At 41.6% G+C, this 20,167-nt stretch overlaps 1 protein-coding gene across 1 annotated transcript in view; it reads left to right on the top strand.

The window, feature by feature from the left end:
• Positions 1–8,206: 8,206 nt before the first annotated feature.
• The window catches only part of ALDH1A1 (aldehyde dehydrogenase 1 family member A1), a 60,059-nt gene continuing 48,098 nt past the window's right edge, over positions 8,207–20,167 (top strand). Inside the window, exon 1 of the mRNA XM_045468162.1 lies at positions 8,207–8,336. Coding sequence (XP_045324118.1) covers positions 8,271–8,336 — 66 coding nt within the window. The 5' untranslated portion in view covers positions 8,207–8,270. The remainder of the gene's footprint in view (positions 8,337–20,167) is intronic.

Below are 20,167 nucleotides of genomic sequence, written 5' to 3'. Positions count from 1 at the left end.
AGTTTTGAAGATGATTTAATGAAGGGACTCTTTACAGAACGTGGGCAGTCCACGAAGGGTACTCAAGACCTCAGAACCCGAAGATATAGACGTGGAAATGGTTCTCAGAGCCCAGTAAATAAGGGATTTGTAGAAGCCAACGCTCCACAGGGAGGGACACTCAGCAGGGCCTCGGTCTTGGGAGGAAGATGCCGCCCTGCCAGAACATGCCAGAACATGCCAGAATGTGCCAGAAAGCACCAGAGTGTCGCTCAGACAAAAAAGAAGCAAGGGAGGAAGCACTCGGGCTTTCCTCTCCTCCTACACGTCATTCTCCCATCAGCACCTCCTCCCCCACCTCCACCCCCACCCCACATTTCTACTGGTTAAACTAAATCAGAAACCAAGGGGCAAGAGAGGTAAGATTTGAGGCAGTGATGAAATGGAAGTGGAGTGGAAAAAAGTAAGATTGCCATGCACACAAACATGTAAATAAACATCTATCAGCAATCACATGGATATTGGGAGGGATGTAAATTAAGTGTTTCAAGTATTTGGACGAACCGAAGAAAAAAGTAAAAGCACCAATTAATTTTAGACTTTGATAAGTGACAAAATACCCTTAGGATCTCAAAGAGCCATTAAAATAACAATAAAGACAATAGGTAATCCCTAAGCTGATAGAGCGAATGAGGAATTAATTTTTAAATTAATTAAAATGAATGTACACTAAATGTAAAATTAAAATTAGTTTGGTTTAATTTTTAAAAATTTCAATGTTTATTTTTGAGAGAGAGAGAGAGACAGAGTGTGAGCAGGTGAGATGCAGAGAGAGAGGGAGACACAGAGTCCGAAGCAGGCTCCAGGCTCCGAGCTGTCAGCACAGAGCCTGACGCGGGGCTCGAACTCCAGAACTGTGAGATCATGACCTGAGCCAAAGTCCGACACTCAACCCACTGAGCCACCCTGGCGCCCCTAATTTTAAGACTAACATCTTAAGTTAATTTAAAATAATTTTTAGAAAAAAAGGTAAGAAAAGAGAGAAAAAGAACACAGAGTAAGTAAGACCAAAGTATTTCATAAGATGGTAGAATTTTTAAACATAAATTTGTCTGTATATTGTATTACATATCAATAAAGGAAATGATCCAATTAAAAAAGAATGTTTATAAAATTGCATAGGTAAATAAAACCCAACTATGGGCCATTTAAAGAACCATATGCAAGACATAAAGATACAGACTTTTTTTTTTTTTTTTTTGCTTTATTTATTTATTTATTTATTTTTAATTTTGTTTAAATCCAAGTTAGTTCACATGCAGTGTAATAATGGTTTCAGGAGTAGGATCCAGCAATTCATCACCTACACACAAAACCCACTGCTCATCCCAACAAGTGCCCTCCACAAAGCCCATCACCCACTCACCCCATCCCCCCACCCCACACCCCTCCAGCAACCCTCAGTTTGTTCTCTGTATGTACAAGTCTCATATGGCTTGCCTCCCTCTCTGTATCTTATTTTTCCTTCTCTTCCCCTAGGTTCCTCTGTTTTGTGTCTTAAAGTCCACATATGCATGAAATCATATGGTCTTTGTCTTTCTCTGACTTATTTTGCTTAGCATGGTACACTCCAGTTCCATCCACGTTGTTGCAAATGGCAAGATTTCATTCTTTTTGATTGCCGAGTAATACTCCATTGCATATATAAACCACATCTTCTTTATCCATTTGTCAGTCGATGGACACTTGGGCTCTTGCCTTAATTTGGCTGCTGTTGGTAATGCTGCTATGAACACTGGGAATATGCAGAGATTAAGTAAGGAGATGGAAGAGGACATATTATGCAAACCCTAACTGAAGGAAAAGCTACTACAGGGATAATCTCTCCAAGGAAACTCTAGGGCAAAATCATAAAGAGGAGCAGAGAGAGCTTATAATGATAAAAAAGTTCAATTTCCTAGGAAGACGTAGAGATGCTAACTTTATAAGCAGATAAAAATATAGCCCTACTAATGTGAACTGCAATGATCGAGGGGTTGTTTATTGCCAGCCAACAGAGAAACGAAGAAATGCACTTCCAAATAAATCATGAGTCAGGGAAGAAATCACAATGGAAATTTGAAAGTATCTTTAATTGAGCAAAAATGAAAATACTATATTCAACTTGTAGATGTCACTAAAGACACTCATAGAGGGAAATATAGAACTTTAGAGGGAAGAAGGATGAAAATAAAATGATGTAAGTGTCGAGAAGTTAGAAAAAAGGGACACCTGGGTGGCTCAGTCAGTTAAACGTCTGACTTCCGTTCAGGTTAAGGTCTCACAGTTCATGAGTTCGAGCCCCAAATGGGGCTCTGTGCCTATAACTCAGAGCCTGGAGCCTGCTTCAGATTCTGGGTCTCCCTCTCTCTCTGCCCCTCCCCTGCTCATGCTCTCTCTCTCAAAAATAAAACATTAAACATTAAAAAAAGGAGAAGAAGTTAGAAAAGGGACAGCAAAAACAAATGTTGAGAGAAGAGAATGAAAGAAAGTGAGGTTATGAACAGAAATTAGTCAAACAAGTGAACATACAGTAGAGAAAACCAACAGAGCCAAAAGTTCTTTGAAATACTACCAACATTGACAATCTCCTGACAAGAAGACAAGAATGTGAGCCTCTATGAGACTCTCAAAGAAGAAAACTATAGCAGAAGAAAGGGCTAAGGTAAAAGAATGAGCAATGGCCGAAGAAATTTTTATATAATTAAGTAAAGTAAAATAGGAATTGATTGAATAGGGCAATAATTATATAATTATGATTCCTTTGGGGCAGGGGAACAAAAATTTGTAACAGGCATATAACATGTAGAACAGGAATAGAGAATCAAGAGATAAAATTTTCAGAGTCCTTAAATTTTGTGTGAGATGGTGATTAAATGTATACATATGCTTCTAAGTGTGTTAAAATTTTTAGGTTAACCAATAAAAATAGATGCCTAAAGTTTGGTGGTACCGTTTTTGCATGATCAGAAACAGGAAATTCAAGAAAGAGATTCGATTTTGGGAAATGATACCAGGTTCAGTTAGGGTTCTTAAAATATAAACGAAAGGACTAGGTTAACTTAATTGAGTGCAACATCCTGTTTATAACAGAGATAGGTCGGGTCTATGTCGGAGCGCAGCGGTTCTCAAACCTAAGCTTGACTCAGAATCACCTGAAGAGCTCATTAAAGTACAGACTGCTGGGCTCTGTGTCCAAAGATTCTGATTCAGTAGGTCTGAGATGAGGTCTGAGACTTTGCATTTTGTAGAAGTCTTCCGTGAGAAGTGGATGTGGCTGCAACTTTGGACCTTGACAAAGCGGAGCCAGAACTGCGTCAGTGGTTCTGACAGCTGACTACGCTTCAGAACTACCACAGGGCCTTTGCATGCATACTGATACCTGGGCTCAAACCACTCCCAGGGAATCGGAATCTCTGCCTTGTTTTGTTTTGCCTTGTTTTATGTTGTTTTGAATTCCCTGGGTGATTTCAGTGGGCCAGCAGGCTAACACCACTCCTTGGGTCTTCTCCTTTAGGAAGTTAAAATCTAGGTCTTAATTTTTTAAACTAAAAGAAGAAACATTTCACATGTTTCTAGTTTTCTTGTTGTTATACACTGCATGGGTTCACATGAAACAAATATGTAGGCTCTTGAGTTTGGAAACCCAGGTATATGACTATGTGACATGCAGCTCAGGTGCCCAACAGGCAGCTGACATGTAAAGGCAGGAAAGTTCAGGAAAAAAGAAAAAAAGAATGCATGGCATTATAAGTTAGGCTATTGGTGATATCCTAATGTAGGGTGAGAGAAAAGGGGATAAAGATGGGAGGATATACAAGGTGGGCTTTGAGGTACTGATATTGCTCTGTTCCCTGACTTAAATGGTGATTTTGTTTTGTTCATTTTATGAGTATTTATTGAAACTTACGCTTATGATTTTTACAGTTTTCTATATATGTATGGTATGTTTGAGTTTAAATGTTTTTTTTAAAGTGTTGAAAAAGCTGGGGCGCTTGGATGGCTCAGTTGGTTAAGCATCTGGCTCTTGATTTCGGCTCAGGTCATGATCTCATGGTTTGTGAGTTCAAGCCCCTCATTCGGCTCTACCTTGACAGTGTGGAGCCTTGCTTGGGATTCTGTCTCTCTCTCCCTCTCTCTGCCCCTCCCCAGCTCACGGGCATGCGTGTGCATGTATGTGCATGCTCTCTCTCTCTCTCTCTCTCTGTGTCTCAAAATAAATAAGCTTTTCTAATATATGTTGAAAAAGTAAAAAGCAAAACCACAGCATTGACACTCATGTTTGTATTCACCCAGTTTAAGGCACAGTTTCCTCTGCTTACCAATGGTCACATCTCTGCTCCAAAACCTGATCATTCACATGAGCCCTAGTGTTTCAATTGCATGATTGAATAAATGTAATTTAAATTGGAGATTTATCTGGAGGAAAAGGAGTGTTGCATTTATGAAAACTATGTGTAAAACTGAGTGTTATACAAACACCTAACCTTGTCAAGTTGTTCAGCATGTGCCTGTGTAATCTACGCACAAGACCATGGTAAAACAATATGGGAAATGTCATGAAAATCTCAAAGTAGCCTACATTCACATTGCCTCAAAAATGCCGTGAGTGTCTTTAATTTCTCTCTCCACTTGGAGGAAACAAGTGCACTGTGAAGGCCATGCAAGATTATTTCAAACTCTGGCAGCTGACCCAGTTCTAAGAAATGTCTTTGGCCCGTAAAATTTAGCAAACACCTAGATAAGCTAAACTCAGGATCTGAGGGAGGCTTTAGCCTACTGTTTGTTTCAGTGACTTTACTAGTTGATCAGTGTCCTGATTGTGTCAGATAAGAGGGGCATCTGCCAAAACAAAGAGAGAACAATGGAAGGGTGTGTGAAGGGCAGGAGAAATCAGAGGTGAGGAGACATTGCTAATTGGAGAAGAATGGCGGAGGAACAGAAGTTAGCCCTCGAATACGTCCGCTCCTGTACTCCAATGCTGCCTTCCACCTCCATTTTTAACACCAGCACGCCAACCAAGCACAGATCCTGTCGCCACATATAAGACCCACTTTTTCCAAATTATTAAAGCCCCAATAGGCATAAGAACAATGTCGTGTCTGCAGAAATTGCAGCGATCCAAAGCAGAGGGATATATCCATTTCTGGATTAACCAACCGGCAGACTCATCCAGCCATGCTTAGGGCAGCACTGAGGAGCCAGGGAGGGAGATGTCACCCAGCATAAAAATTTAGCTCCAACAAATCGACCCTGGATTTTGAGAGCAGAAAATGTAAAAAGAAGCTATTTTTTATTTGACCAAATAATTATGTTTGTTTCACAAATTTGAGTGGTTTCTATTTCAACTACTCATGTGGGTGGGAGAAGGTAAGGTTCCATTATCTTTCCAGCGACTAAGTCTTGAATGGAGCTCTGGAGGGATTCCTTATAAAATAAGACAGTAGTTTCAGCAGTAGCTGGAGTCATAGTTTGTATGTTTCTTGGTATAATGACAGCTTTCACAAAGGGCTGGAAGAAGTTATTAGATTCAAGAAAAGAATAAATTATGTTTCTCTTTCTGTCCCATCCCTCTGCCCCATCTGTGTGTGTGTGTGTGTGTGTGTGTGTGTGTGTGTGTGTGTGTGTAATTTAGCTTGTCCATACGAAGGTAAGGAAGATTAAACATCTTTTGTTTATTACTCCCAACTTCAAGTCCCATACATATAAAAATGCAACAGGGGTGCCTGGATGGCTCAGTCGGTTGAGCGTTCAACTTTGACTCAGGTCATGATCTCACAGTTCCTGAGTTCGAGCCCCACATCGGGCTCTGTGCTGACAGCCTGGAAGCTGTTTCGGATTCTGTCAACCTCTCTCTGTCCCTCCCCTGCTTGCGCTCTGTCTGTCTCTCTGAGAAATAAATGTTTAAAAAAGCAATAAAAATAAAATAAAAATGCACACCCCTGAGTTCAGTCTTAAAGTGGGTCTCCCCTGTGCTCTCACCAAAGCCGTGTGCGGTGTGTGAAGGAGGGAAGTGGTCTGATAAAGCCTTCCATCCGTGCAACCATTCCCAGGAATACACTATTCCACAAGGCAAGCTCTCGGGACAGGACGATGCTTCCTTCAAAAGTAGAGATCGCAGGCCCTGTGGTTTCTGGGCAGAAAAACAAAATTTGCCCTTCAAGTAAGATTAAAGTTGGAGAGTTCCTGATACTATAATCACGGTGCTTCACCCATGAAAAGATACTTGGTAAATATTTGTTGAAATTAAATGGGCAGGTGTGGTAACCTGTTTCCAAAGCTGTTCTTTTTACCTACCTTCAGTAATGTCTGCTGTGAAGGGAAATCTTCTTATGTAATTATTCAGTGAAATAAAATCAAGGATGAGCATGCAGCTAGCGAGCTGACACGACCCGTGTGTTGGACAGCAAGTGAACCAGTGTTTGCATCCACAGACCACTGCAAAGCTGGAAACAGAAAGACAGCAGCAAAACACAGCTGTCTGGGTATGGCCGGAGCACCGCTCTGCAAGTTATGTAATAGCTGTTGTATAATTGTGCATTTAACTCAAAACACATTTTTAAAAGACAAAACAATTAGATTTTCCAAAAAGAGAGCAAGAGAAAGAGGCAGGGACAGAGACAAAGAGAAAAATAGTGAAACAACACAGAAGTTTCTATCTGGCCTTCAAGCACGTGGTGCGACAGGCATGGTCCTCGGAGACGGTGGTTTTAGAAATTGAGGGCTGGCCCATGAGCCCGATCTGGCCTGCCTCCTGTTTTTGTAAATAAAATTTTATTGGAAAACACCTATACCCATTAATGTATCTATTGTCTATAGTTTCTTGCATGTAGAGTCGAGTAAGTTACAACAGAAACCATCTGGCCCAGAGAAGCAGAAAACATTTTCTGTCTCTTTAAGAGAAAATGTTTGCTGACCCTGTCTTAGATGAGTAAAAGGGCTAATAACTGTAAGTGTGCATGAGGGTGACTATTCACTTAGGGAACCCAACTGGGAAATGAAATTCTGGTCTTGCATTTGTTGGATCTGTGATCTTAAGCAAGCTATTTGCTCTCTCCCTATCTGTAAAATGGGGAACCAAGCAAGAATGGAAAGAGAAAGAAAGTAAGGCTCCTGTGCCTGATTTGGAGCAACTATTTAATAAGCCTACGTTTCCCTACCTAAATCCCATATTTGGGAGAGCTGGCAATTTTTCCTGGAAAAAGAAATTGTCATCCTCAACTCTCAATAATCAGAATTAAGAGTATCCGTGGTTTTCCATCGTGTTCCTATTGTAACTTTTGCTTGAGCTTCAATACAATAAAGTCTTGTGTTTAAAATGGGACGAGTGCAGTTAATTTTTTTTTTTTAATGTTCCCAGACTGAAACATTCATTCTAAGAAATTGAACGACTTAGGGTCCTGTTTGAGTCCACTTTTTTGTACAACTGCCTGTATCAATCACTGATAAACACAGCCAACTTCCAAAACCAAGGGTTACTTTCATTTTAGATGGTTGTAACAGATGCTATTGCCATCTTGCTATACGGGTGACTGTGTGTGACAGTGTACTCGGAGATCTGTAAAAATCCTGCTGACCTTTCTGTTCTCCTATATAACAGAGATAACTCGGAGCTCCTGCAATCACAGTAGGTCTGCTTACCCAGCACCAAGAATACACTCGATTGGTAGGATCTTTTAAACGTGACTCGAGGTAGGGTCTGTATGGAGGGATTTTCATCCCACTCTGCTTTTCTGGAGCATGGACTGATTGGCTGACAGCATTGTCCTGAGGCCACCTGGCCAGGGACCTCCCCTCACCAGCTTCTTCTGAGACTCTTTTTCAATCCTCAAATTCTCTGATTCCAAGTCTGTCAGAGAACGGAAAGTTTCACGGTAGCATAAAAAAGCATGAAAAGCCAAAAAAATAATAACTGGCCTCAGTGGCCAGAGCAGCTGCACCGCATAGCCTTATCACAGGTTTCGGCTTTGTCAATTAATTCGTCTGCAAATAGTGCCCTGTCTCCAGATGTAGTTTCAATGCTGGAGCACTGGTTTCTTAAGGATTTAAGTTTAAAGTCAAGGGCTTCCTGCCCTAGGTGTTACAAATAAGTAGTGTCGTTTTCTTTTTGCTCCGAGTTTGTTCATCCAATCATATTCCAGTATGCAAATAAACCTTAGCCCGTGCAGATAAAAAGGAACAAATAAAGCCAAGGGCTCTATCAGAACCAAATCGCTGAGCCTGTCACCTGTGTTCCAGCAGCCGAACCAGAAATGTCGTCTTCAGGCACGCCAGACTTACCTGTCCCACTCACCAATTTGACATATAAATATACTAAGGTTAGTACAATTTATATTTGCTGCTTTGCTTCAGGTTGCTAAAAACTACATGTGTGGAAAGCATAAAAGGTCAATGTAAGTAAACCTTGTGTAAAGAGCCCTTTGCAAATACAAAAATAAAAGGCTTGCAAAATGCAGGTTTGGGTTTGGTATCTTGATCAAATAGTGACTTCTAGATCGTACCAGGCAACTTTTCCTAAATTTATTTCTTAAAATATTTCTAAGTGAAAGGAATTCTCTTCTGTGTGAAAGGTTCTTGCACCAGGGTTCAGTAGACTTTACTAAGCAGTTCTATTAACTTCAGTGTAACCCAGCATGCATGATAAGAGAGGCCAATACTTACTAGAGAAACTTACTGGAAAGAGCCAAACAAATAGGAAATGATCTTTTTTTTTTTTTAGGAAATGATCCTTTTTTTTTTTTTTAAAGGAGAAACCACACGCTGAAGTAAATGGTTTTTCTATATGTTTAATGAGTGCCAAAATCAAAGGACCCACGTCTGATAATTGGAGGAAAGCTCCTGTTTCGAAAACTCCAAATAGACTTGCATTATTTAGCATATCTAGGGAAAGAAAACATTCTTATTTCTTTCTTCGGCCAAGTTTGTTGCCATTGGAGCAGATGCATAATTGTTAACTGATAAATATTTAGAGAAACCAGAGCAGGAGCCAGACCTGGACTTAAAAATCCACAGCTAGGAAGAACGAGGAAATGGATCCTGTTTTGAGTTGTTCAAAAGTATCTCTGAACTTTGCCTGTTACACCCTGTTATATGCCTGCTTTCCTGTGAGAGTCTAGAACTCCCAAGCGAACAGATAAAACGGGCAAACAAACCAATCTGAACAAAATCACTTAAAATTGGCTTTGTGGTACACTACGGGCAGCAAGCGAAGAGAGGCACTGTTCCAACTTAGGGAGAGCCATTTTGCTTTCTGAATTAGCCAATGAAAAATCAAGAGCAATGTAACTTAATGATAAGGCAAAAGCCCCACTATTATTTATTTCTTCCCTTACTTGTAACCAGGGATGGTTTTGAAATCCTAAGGTCGGTTACATTTTCATTTTCATAAGCACAACAAATGAGGAAGTTGCTCAGCTGACTGATTCTTTTCCTTAGGAAAGTATCTGCCGAGATCAGATTGTGCCTTTAACATGGTGATCAGCAGCTAGAAAATGTGTTGAGGTGTCATTTTTTATGATGTTTTATTCAAAAGGAAAACATGTTTTGAATTTAATTTTATTCCAAATGCGAACATGGAAAAAGGGGGTGAGTCCATACCCTCCAACAATTTGCACTTGGGAAAGGTGTGCCCCAATGATGACAAGACTTCAGTCTTCCGAGCTTCCTTACTCCAAATTGGTCATTCACAAAACATCCAATCTAAAGCAGGCACATTAAGAAATGCATTTCATAAATGTCAAAATCATTGGCAATGACTAAAAATTATCTTACTACTATTATTACAGGGTCTTTTTTCCCCCTATGATATACTTGGGAAGATATTTTTGTAGTTCCAGAATGTCACATTTTAAAAAAATGGTGGAGCGCCTGGGTGGCTTAGTCGGTTGGGCATCCAACTTCAGCTCAGGTCATGATCTCACAGTCTGTGAGTTTGAGCCCCACATCAGGCTCTGTGCTGGCAGCTGGGAGCCTGGAGCCTGCTTCAGATTCTGTGTCTCCTTCTCTCTCTGCCCCTCCCCCTGCTCGTGCTCTGTCTCTCTCTCTCTCAAAAAGAAATAAACATTTAAAAAAAATTAAAAAACTGCTTTGCAGAAGTTTGTGATCTTCTTTGTTATGTGTATCTTGAGGAAGCTCTAAAGTGAAATATTCTTTCTACTGCATTAAGCTTCATTTAGTAGCTGTGAACTGAGCATGTAAAAAACAGTAGTGGATAAATGAAATGGACCTTAAAAATCTAGCATGCAAACACAGATCTGGCGATCCTTTAACACAGAGAGATGTTTTTTAAGATTGGAATCTCCTGTTCACTTCAAAGCCGGTAGAGGAGAACACCCCTCCAAGGAAAATGAGAGCCCTGAGTGTTCAAAAGAAGGTACAATTCAAAGAGCAGCCGTTTGCTCTTGTTTTTAAGAACTTTTCTGGGTAGAAATACCCAATGCAAGGGAGTGAATTTTGATTGCTCACACGTCTTCTCTATAAATCTGTTCTGCTCAGATAGCATTTTATTGTCTGATTTATTAGTTACAGCGTTTTTACACTTGGGAGGACACCAGTTATGTATGTAATTAAATCTAAATGGGTGAGCTTTTCAAATGCCTTTGCATTCGCTTTTTACTGTGCCCCACTGAAGAATCGTATTGAATTTGCACTTGCAGGAGGAGTTGGAAAAATGATGGTCATTCACTAAGTTGCCTGATTGCAAGCCATGGAAGGAGACATTTTATAGTGTGTGTGGAATTACCTTCAATGGCCAGCCCTTAAACTCTGTTATCTGTCTCTTACTATGTTAATGTCTTTCTCTATTGTCACCAGAAATATCTCGATCACTGGGGCAAGGTGGAGAAGAGGGACAGAGGAGCAGGGTTGAGTAACAAAAAAGTGATTGCAGCTCCCCATTCTCAAGTTTGAGACTGCTTTTCACCCAAACCAAAGAAGTCAGTGTTGCATATCTTTTATGACTTATTCTCTGTTACAGTCTGATTATGTTTTTATTGTTGTTGGGGTGGGTAAAACAGAGGTCAGCATTAAGAAGTTGTTTTAAAAAGATACAAACATTTTTAGAATTTAAAACCTTAATAACATCATTATGAATCCACATAAACTCAGATCCCATTCTTAACCTGATTTTTCCCCTTTGCAATTGTAAATGAATCCCATATCTACCAGCTCATCCGTTTTACTGAGGCTTTAAATGAAGATCTTCTTCGACACTTATGTGATTGTTGGGCAAACTACATTGCCTCCCTCTGCCTCGGTTTCCTTCTGTGTAAAATGGTAATAATAAAGGTCCCAATTTCCTAAGAGGGATAAAAGCATTAAATGAGTTGAAAGCATATAAAGCGTTTGAAATAGTGCCTGGCACATGGGAAGTGATTGATTAACATTGGCTATCCCAGTCCTATTTATTTTTCTGCATTCTTTCCAATTTTCCAGAATCTTCTTTTACTCAGCCTTTCCAAGACCTCAGCCTTTCCAAGCCTTTCCAAGGCCTGTCACATTGGTGCGAAGTTCCCAGGGTTTATCCACTATTTCAGGGATCAAAACTTTTCTCTTACAGGATTCAGTACCTTTGTTTTCCATTCTCACTTTGCAACATTGTTGTTTTACCTTAAAAAAAAAGAGAGAGAGGGAGAGAGAGACAGAGGAGAGACAGAGAGAAATAGAAAATTCAAGAAGATAAGCCTTCTCGGATGGGATTCAAACCCCAAAATGTTTACCTTAACTCACTGAACAATAAGATGTTCATACCAGAAAAGATGTTCATCTGCTAATGACATTTCATACACTTACAGACACAGGCACTTACACGCAGGAAATAGTTGTAGCTAAAATTCATTGTGTTTACTCTGTACTAATGACTGACTAAGTTAGTTGCATTGATTCTATTTACTTCTTAGGATAACCCTAGGAGGAGGTTCTTTTTCTTGTTTTTTAGATGAGGAGACTGAGGACCAGAGTGGCCAAGAAACTTGCCTTAAATCAAACAGCTAGAGGGGCACCTGGGTGGGTCGGTCAGTTAAGCGTCCAACTCTTGATTTTCGCTCAGGTCATGATCTCATGGTCCTGCGATGGAGCCTCATGTCGGGCTCTGCTGACAGAGAGGAGCCTGCTTGGGATTCTCTCTCTCTGTCTTTCTCTGCCCCTCCCCCGCTCATTCTCTCTCTCTCTCTCTCTCTCTTTCTTTCACAAAATAAATAAACATTAAAAAAAAAAACATACAGCTGGAAAGTGACACAGCTAGACTTTGAATGGGACAAGCCCTCACACCAAGTGTCTTGTCTAAGATCCAGACCATTACTTGGGAACATGGAGTTGCTGGATTATTCTGTCCTTTATTCTGACTCTCATTTGTCCATCCCTGATTACTGGAGGGGACTTGACCATGAGCCTTTCCAGCTGCTGCTCAGCTGTTCCCAGGCCAACAGGAGGAAGTTGACGGCCAACTGAGGAAAAAAAAAAAAAGGAGAACAATAGGGAAGCTTGGAAGCAAACAGACATTCTGCTTTGATTGAAAAGGTGGGGTTTGGGCTGGGAGAGGCTGTGATGCAGAGGATTTAGAAATAGGCCTGCAATGCCCATGGGAACTATGTGTCTTCAACTCCTATGGAATCACTTTTGTTTGGAGTAAGAGATGACCTTCCTAGATTTCTGGTATCGTCGCATAACACATCGGAGTTAAAGATACTTTTTTGGTAGAGAAGAGTTATGAATCACTGCACACTAGGGGCCACGGGCCAGTATCTCCTCTTTAAATTCTTACAGCAAACAAATTCAGGCTGCGTGCATTTCCAGCTACCCCATTCTCCTCCCTCCTCCCATTTTCCCTTCCGTTTATTTAACGAGTCACTGAATTACCACTCTGTGCTTGGTCGGATGTATAAGGAGGCTAATAGGGTTCTTGCCTTAGGGAGCTTGTGTTCTTGGAGGGTGTGGGGAAGAAAACAAGCAAGTCAGTGAATAGTTTCATCATAAATTTTGATAAATGCTAAAGAGGACAACTGACGGGAAGAGCTTGCTTTTGATGAGCTGTTCGGGAAGGTCTCTTTAAGAAAGGGACATTTAAGGTGAGCCTGATTGATGCAGAGCATAAAGTGTCCTTGGAGACCTGGGGGTGGGGGTGGGGGTAGGGGTTTGGGGGGAGAACAAGGAACCGGAGGTGAGGGCAGGTGAAAAGTCCTTTACAGGGAAGAGCCTGCTGTGTTCAAAGATCTATCAAAAAGCTAACAGGGCTGTAGTAAAGGGAGGCAGAGAATAGAGCAGGTGAGGCTGGAGGAGGAGGCTGTGGCCAGACGGCCTGACGGATTTTGTAGGAGGGAGACCACGGAGGGCTGCTTCAAACAGAACGGGACTCAAGTTCAAGACAAAGCTGATTGTGCGGAGGCACTGCTTTCACTTGGGAAATGTTGCTAACTCCCTTCTGATTGAGGCGATATTCTGTTTGCTTTTGGCTTGCAAGCAGTTGAACAAATAGCTGGGTGGCTGCAAGGGACGGTGGCTTAACAAGATAAACGCGGCTTCGATTTCCAGCTCTTCTACTTATTTCATGCTATGACCTTGGCCAGGCTTCTAATCTCCTTGAGTTTCAGTTACCCTGTCTGTAAATTGGGAATAATAACAACTACCTTGGAAAGTGGCCGTGAGAATTAAGTGAGGGAATTTGTGGAAAACGCCTGGCACTTATTAGCTGCTTGGTTCAGGCTCTCTTTAACCCTCTCCTTCCCAAGATGACTCCTGCAATTCTCTAGGGATTCTATTCCTGATGGACATGGAATGAATTCTTGCAACGCCTGCCAGAGTTGAAAAATGCTTACATCTACTGCTCTCATTTGAGGCTCCTAAGTAACCCGTGGGAGGGAGTTAGAACATGTTACTAGTGTCCCATTTTAAAGCTGAGGGAACCGGAGTGCAGACATCTTCAGTGATTTGCTCAAGGTCACACGGCCCTCAGGAGGCACGGACGGAATGAATTGGATTTCAAAGCTTCTCATTTCAGATCTGATACTTTTCCACACGATACCATTTCCCCCTACGTGCTAGCCGCGGTCCCACTCGCATCCTCCTGGATGGTCTCTAACAAGTGCTTTCAGACCCATTGCTTCATTTGTATTGTGCCTTCCTCACTCTGATTGAGAGAGTGGACATTTGGATGATGAAAGACGAGGTATGATTTGGGCACTAGATCCCCAGACAGGTGGACCAACAAGAGAGAAGGCACTCTAGGGTAGTGCTTCTCGAATTTGACTATGCAGGTGATTCAGGGAGGATTCTTGCTGAAATGTAACTTCTTTTTTTTTAATTTTTTTTTTTCAACGTTTATTTATTTTTGGGACAGAGAGAGACAGAGCATGAATGGGGGAGGTGCAGAGAGAGAGGGAGACACAGAATCGGAAACAGGCTCCAGGCTCCGAGCCATCAGCCCAGAGCCCGACGCGGGGCTCGAACTCACGGACCGCGAGATCGTGACCTGGCTGAAGTCGGACGCTTAACCGACTGCGCCACCCAGGCGCCCCTGAAATGTAACTTCTGATTCTGCAGTGAGGTCTGAGATTCTGCATTTCTTTTTTTTTTTTTTTTAATTTATTTTTGAGAAAAAGAGAGACAGCACGAGTGGGGGAGGGTCTGAGACAGAGGCAGACACAGAATCCGAAGCAGGCTCCAGGCTCCACACTATCAAAATGGAGCCCGATGCGGGACTCAAACTCACAAACCGTGAGATGGTGACCTGAGCCAAAGTCAGATGCTTAACCAACCGAGCCCCCCAGACGCCCTTCAGATTCTGCATGTCTAACAGACTTCCACGTTTTGCTGATGTCACTCAAAGTGTGGCCACTTGACCAACAGTAATAGCCTAATAGTTTTGGGTCAACCTCATAATTTTACCTGTAATGACCATCACCTAGTTGCTTAGGGACCTGACTTTCTCTTTCTCTCAGACACTTACATGCAGGAGCCAGGTGGTGGCCACGAGCCCATGGTGGAACCAACATTGATTTTGCTCCCGGGAGGTAACCATTCAGTACAAATGCAATGTTTTAGCTCATCTCTGAGGACTACTGTCTTGGCAAATCATTCCATTCTCTGGCACCTGCCTGCCTCAAGAAACCTAATCAGCAGCAATCCTAAAGTGAATAACGCATGCTCTAAGGGATAGTTTGAGCCCAATTTCACGAGGAGTCTCACTACTTCAAGTGTTCACGTGATTTCTTTAAACTGGACTTCACCTACTGGGTTCGTCAATACCTTCTTGCCAGAATGAGAGGGCTGTGACTCTTAGGGATTATGGGAAAAAGCTCCTTTGCAGAGGAACCCAAAGTTAAGGTCATGCCTCCGATGTGGCATGAGTAATCTGTGGGCTGATGTAATACAGATGCATAGCTGAAACCTCATGGGAAAACAGGCATTGATAAAATGGTGATACCTTTCTCTCAAAGCAGCAGTCACCTGGCTTGTGGTGGTGTTACTGATGGTGGCAGTTTGGGTTTTCATGATGCTGGTATAATTATGGCCAAATCCCTCACCCATTTACCAGGTTTAAGTAGCAACATAGAGCCATGTTCAAAAGAACACGGGCAATGGTTGCTTCATAACTCAAGCCACTGCTAAAATATCAGAGAGCAGATATTTGTGTGAACCCTGATGCCATAAACCGATATATTTTGAGCACGTCTGTGTATCAAAATCTCCCCCACACAGACACTGTTTGCAAGGGATGTAAATTGTTGCTAATATTTGGTTTTCTGATCACATGCTGTAATATCTCTACCTGATGACTGTATTGTAATGCTGAAATCGTTAACGAAAATTTGTTTCCTGGGAATCTGTCTGCACAAATATCACAGATGTCAAAACTTTGCCTGACAACTACCAACCTCCCCCTCCATCCAGGTCCTATCATGGGACTATTTCCACTGCTCTCCTGATCCTTACTACGAAATTGAAACAAGGCAAACAACACATAACTGAACTGCGCTCTGTATCTGGCACTCTCTTTGGAAGGGAGAAGGCTCCCATGCAAGCAATTGTATTGTTGAACCTTAATATCGTGAAATATACAGAGAAAAAAAGGACGAACTTTCTGGTGCTTCTGCATCTTACCTCTTTGATACGGTGTATGCGTGATGTGCAGAGGTCATTGATGAGTACTTTTGTCACCTGTGGGACGTAGGGAAATTGTGGTTCGAAACAGACATGACTTCTCATCTTTTCCTTTCCTGAGTTGAAAAAGCTGAAGGGCTTTTTCAAACAAGAGTAAAAGAGTATACATTCGTGTTACTGAAGTCAGACTATAATATAAAGCAGAAACGAAAGGAAAATTTTCTTTCTCCTACAATTGTTTTGGTCACTCCCATTGTTTCCATTCCTCTGACTACAGTTAAATATTTTCCTCCCTTCTGTTATTTCCTCCTTAATTTCCTTTTAGATTTTTTTTTCTTTTTCTTTTTTTTTTTTTTTTTTTTTTTTTTTACTTTCAGTCTCAACATTTTGCTTTGCTGCCTCAGGGTTTGGGGTGAAAGTAGTTGCCAGAGATGTAGCTTTGATTCTTTTAAATGTTTAACACCTCCGCCTGACTTTTGTTCAGCCTCTCCTATTATTCATGCCCCATCTTAATATCCCCCCTCCCCCTCCAAAGTCTTTGGTACTTTTGTAGGTGCCTAATGCTGAGAAGAGTTTGCACATTTACAGCATATGCCCCTTCCTGTACATTTACCCATCACTCCACATGCTATGACTCAGGTTCTCAGTTTTGGAAATGCACACAGGGGACGTAAGATGGGGAATTCCGTTACCCTCCCTCACCCTTGGTGTATCGCAAAAGAAATTCTCTGTGCATTGAAAATGTGAGCTATTAACATCCCTCTGCCACTGAGAAGGCGCTGGCTTCCCTTAGAGGATCTAAAGCCACTGCTGTAGCCCCAAAGAGGTGATGTGACCTTAGGGCACCTTGGATATCTATTGGAGGGAGTCAGGGCCTCTCTCCCCTTTAAGCCAACAGGTTCCAAAGTGTTCTATCAACAGGAAAGGCTAATAGGTTTTATTTGCCTATTAGTCAAATTCGGCTTGATCCAAGCCAGAAATATTTTGAGGAAAGGGCTTATTTATTTAGAATTGTAACTTTATGCCAAACATATTAAGACATAATTTTTACCCTGGAAAGCCCTTTTTTTTTTTTTTTCTCAAAATTATGATGTATTCTTGGGCACTAAACTGCATTCAGGAAACGGCCACTTCTTTTTAAAATCAAAGGTCATGAGGCATCCCTTAAAGGCTGACATATCTAAAATTTAAAAAGTAAAAATCAATTTTTAAGTTTCCTCCACATTCCCATTGATTGTTTCCCCAAATGAGAAGCACTTGATGTCTAACAGCATGCATAGGAGTCTCTAATTCCCAATCGATATTGTGAACTTTAAGCTGAGGTCTAGTTACATATATTATTCACAAGTATCCTGCGTCCCAAACTCATAATTAGCATGTAGTTAATACAACAGTTAAATAGGGCCCAAGATTTTTTTTTTCTTTTATACGATGATCCCTTTCCCCCCAAAACTTGCTGAAGGCAAACAGCAAATGGAAAATGAGGTGGTCACCATGATAGATCATTTCCACGGGCCTGAAATAGGTTTCATGATTATTATACCAAACATCCGTTAGCCTACACGGCTTCACATAACCATTTTATACAACAGAAAAGAAGATTATTCACAAACATTTGGCCACGCAGTTAGCTGGAAGGCAGACGTCAAATGTAAAACCCACAAAAGTAAAGCAGAAAGAAAAAGGTCATTAAGGTAGTCCTTGCCCAAAAACTTCTCCACGGCAGAGGAGAAGAAAAGGAAGGGAGGGTCCCTGGCCTTTACAGCCACCTTGGTCATCTCATTATGTATGCTGGGCTCTGTTTGTTTGCCGAAAGGCCCCTGTTTGGGGGAGAACGCATGCTATCTCGTAATCCGAAGACTGTATTGCTATCTCAGTATACTCTCCAGCCTTATGGACGCAGGCCTGGAATGTTAAAAATTGTCTCCCAGCTAATCTCCTGGGACTCTGGCTGCTCTGCTTCAAATCCATGTTGGGTACGTTAACATCAGCATTCCTAAAACACCCATTTGATCCTGTCATGCCCTTATTACATCCGGAACAGAGTCCAACCTTCTCACTCTACAGACCAGATCAAGATTCACTACAATCTGGCGTCCTTTTCCTCATCGAAATTTATCTGTGACTCGTTTCCACAAATTCTCTGCCTGTGTCCCGTGACCTCTTCCCTGTATTACACGTGTCCAGAGGCTGGTCCCTTCCTTTGCTCTTGTTCCCCTTCTTTCCACCAATCGGATCCTATCCTTCAGGGAGGCATTCTTCTGGCCCATTTCCTACCCTTTCGTGAGTTCCACTCTGCAATTTACTGACTAAAGCACTGCTCTGGTCTTTACCCTACAACCTCCCATTTTTTACTGGCTGATCCTGATGTGAATACATGCTCTTCTTTGATTGCAAGCCCCTTGAAGGCAGGGGCTCACTCTCTCATGCTTTCCCATGGTACCTTGCAGGTGCCTCAGGTATTTACTCACTATTTGGAAGAACGTAAGTAATTTCATAGCAGGATATGAAAGGCCAGTTGAGGAAAGAGGGGAAAAGAATGTGAAGTCCAATTGGACCAACTAGTGAAATCATCACGAGGAGATGATACTTTAAGTGAGACTTGAAGTATGAGTAGAAGAAAACAGTGAAACTCCAGCCTGAGGAACAGCATGAGTAAATAAATAAATAAACAGCATAAATAAATCAGTGAGGCTTGAAGTATGAGTAGAAGAAAACAGTGAAACTTCAGCCTGAGGAACAGCATGAATAAATAAAGGAACAGCATGCAGCAGAAGGGCATGGTGTTTGAGACAGTAGAATGAAACTAAAATACAGGGTAAACTGAGGAAAAAATAAAAAGTTGGAAAAGCATATTGGGGCTATTTATGGTTAGGAGAAGCATATCTGGAAAACCTAGAAGAACCACCTAAGTGTCCCAAGGAGTGGCCAAAATGTGAATTGGGTTGGTTTAGGAAGATTATGATAAGGGTGGGGGGGGGGGAGATTATATTTTAATGAGGCAGAGGTGGGGGGCAGGAAGAACAAGTCATCTTTTTATGATAGTATAAGACAAAGTGATACCAAAGGATGACTAGGAATTGTGTGTGTCATTAACAGGAGAGGGAAAATGTGTGTGTGTGTGTGTATGTGTGTGCGCGCGCCTGTGAGAGAGAGAGAGAAGGAGAGAGAGAGAGAGAGAGAATCTGTAAGCAGCATAAAGCTAGGGATGACAGTGAGACGAATTTGGGACATATTGTTTAAGATGTTTCCCAGCCATCCCTTGGGAAGAAAAATACAAGAAAGTAAGGACTAGGGATGCATAAAGGAAAATACTCTTTAAAAGTAATTACAAGATTCTCTAAAATGTGTTCATGAGGGCTAGAATGCTGATGCACTCGTTGGGCAAGTCAGTAACTTTTTAATTCTTTTTTTAAATGTTTATTTATATTTGAGAGAGAGATAGCATGTGTGTGTGAGCAGGGGAGGGGCAGAGAGGGAGAGGGGACAGAGGATCCCAGGGGGGTTCTGGGCTGACAACAGAGAACCAGATGCAGGGCTTGAACTCACGAGGGGCTCAAACTCACAAACCGGGAGATCATGACTTGAGACAAAGTCAGAGGCTTAACTGATTGAGCCACCCAGGTGCCCTAGGGCAAGTCAGTATTGAATTTATCCTTCTTCGAGGTGAACTCAGATGACATCATGTTTTTCATGAAGGACATTATCTGTGTGCCATTACCCTTTCCCATACCTCCATGGCTGTGTCCTTGAACCTCTAGTCTCATCAGAACTGCTATGCACCCCCTCCCCCTTTATTTATTCATGCACATTTTTTCCCCTGTCAATTCTAGGCTAGCACTACAGTTTTTCGAGCTCCTCTAAACACATGGGCTGATGCTGTTTTGACATACAAATAATTGTGTTGGTGTGAATAGGCAGATAAGAAAGATCATCCTTCCCTTTGTTGTTTTTTTTTCCAGCAAATCACAAATATCATAGTGTGCTCATGTGCAGAATATTATTGGTCTTACCCATGTGTAGCTACTGGATTGTTGGTCTTTTGATTCAATTT

The sequence above is a fragment of the Leopardus geoffroyi genome, chromosome D4 (assembly GCF_018350155.1).
Source record: "Leopardus geoffroyi isolate Oge1 chromosome D4, O.geoffroyi_Oge1_pat1.0, whole genome shotgun sequence".
NCBI lineage: Eukaryota > Metazoa > Chordata > Mammalia > Carnivora > Felidae > Leopardus > Leopardus geoffroyi.
Note: the sequence above shows the minus strand (reverse complement) of the source record. Positions and strands in the feature narration are given on the sequence as shown.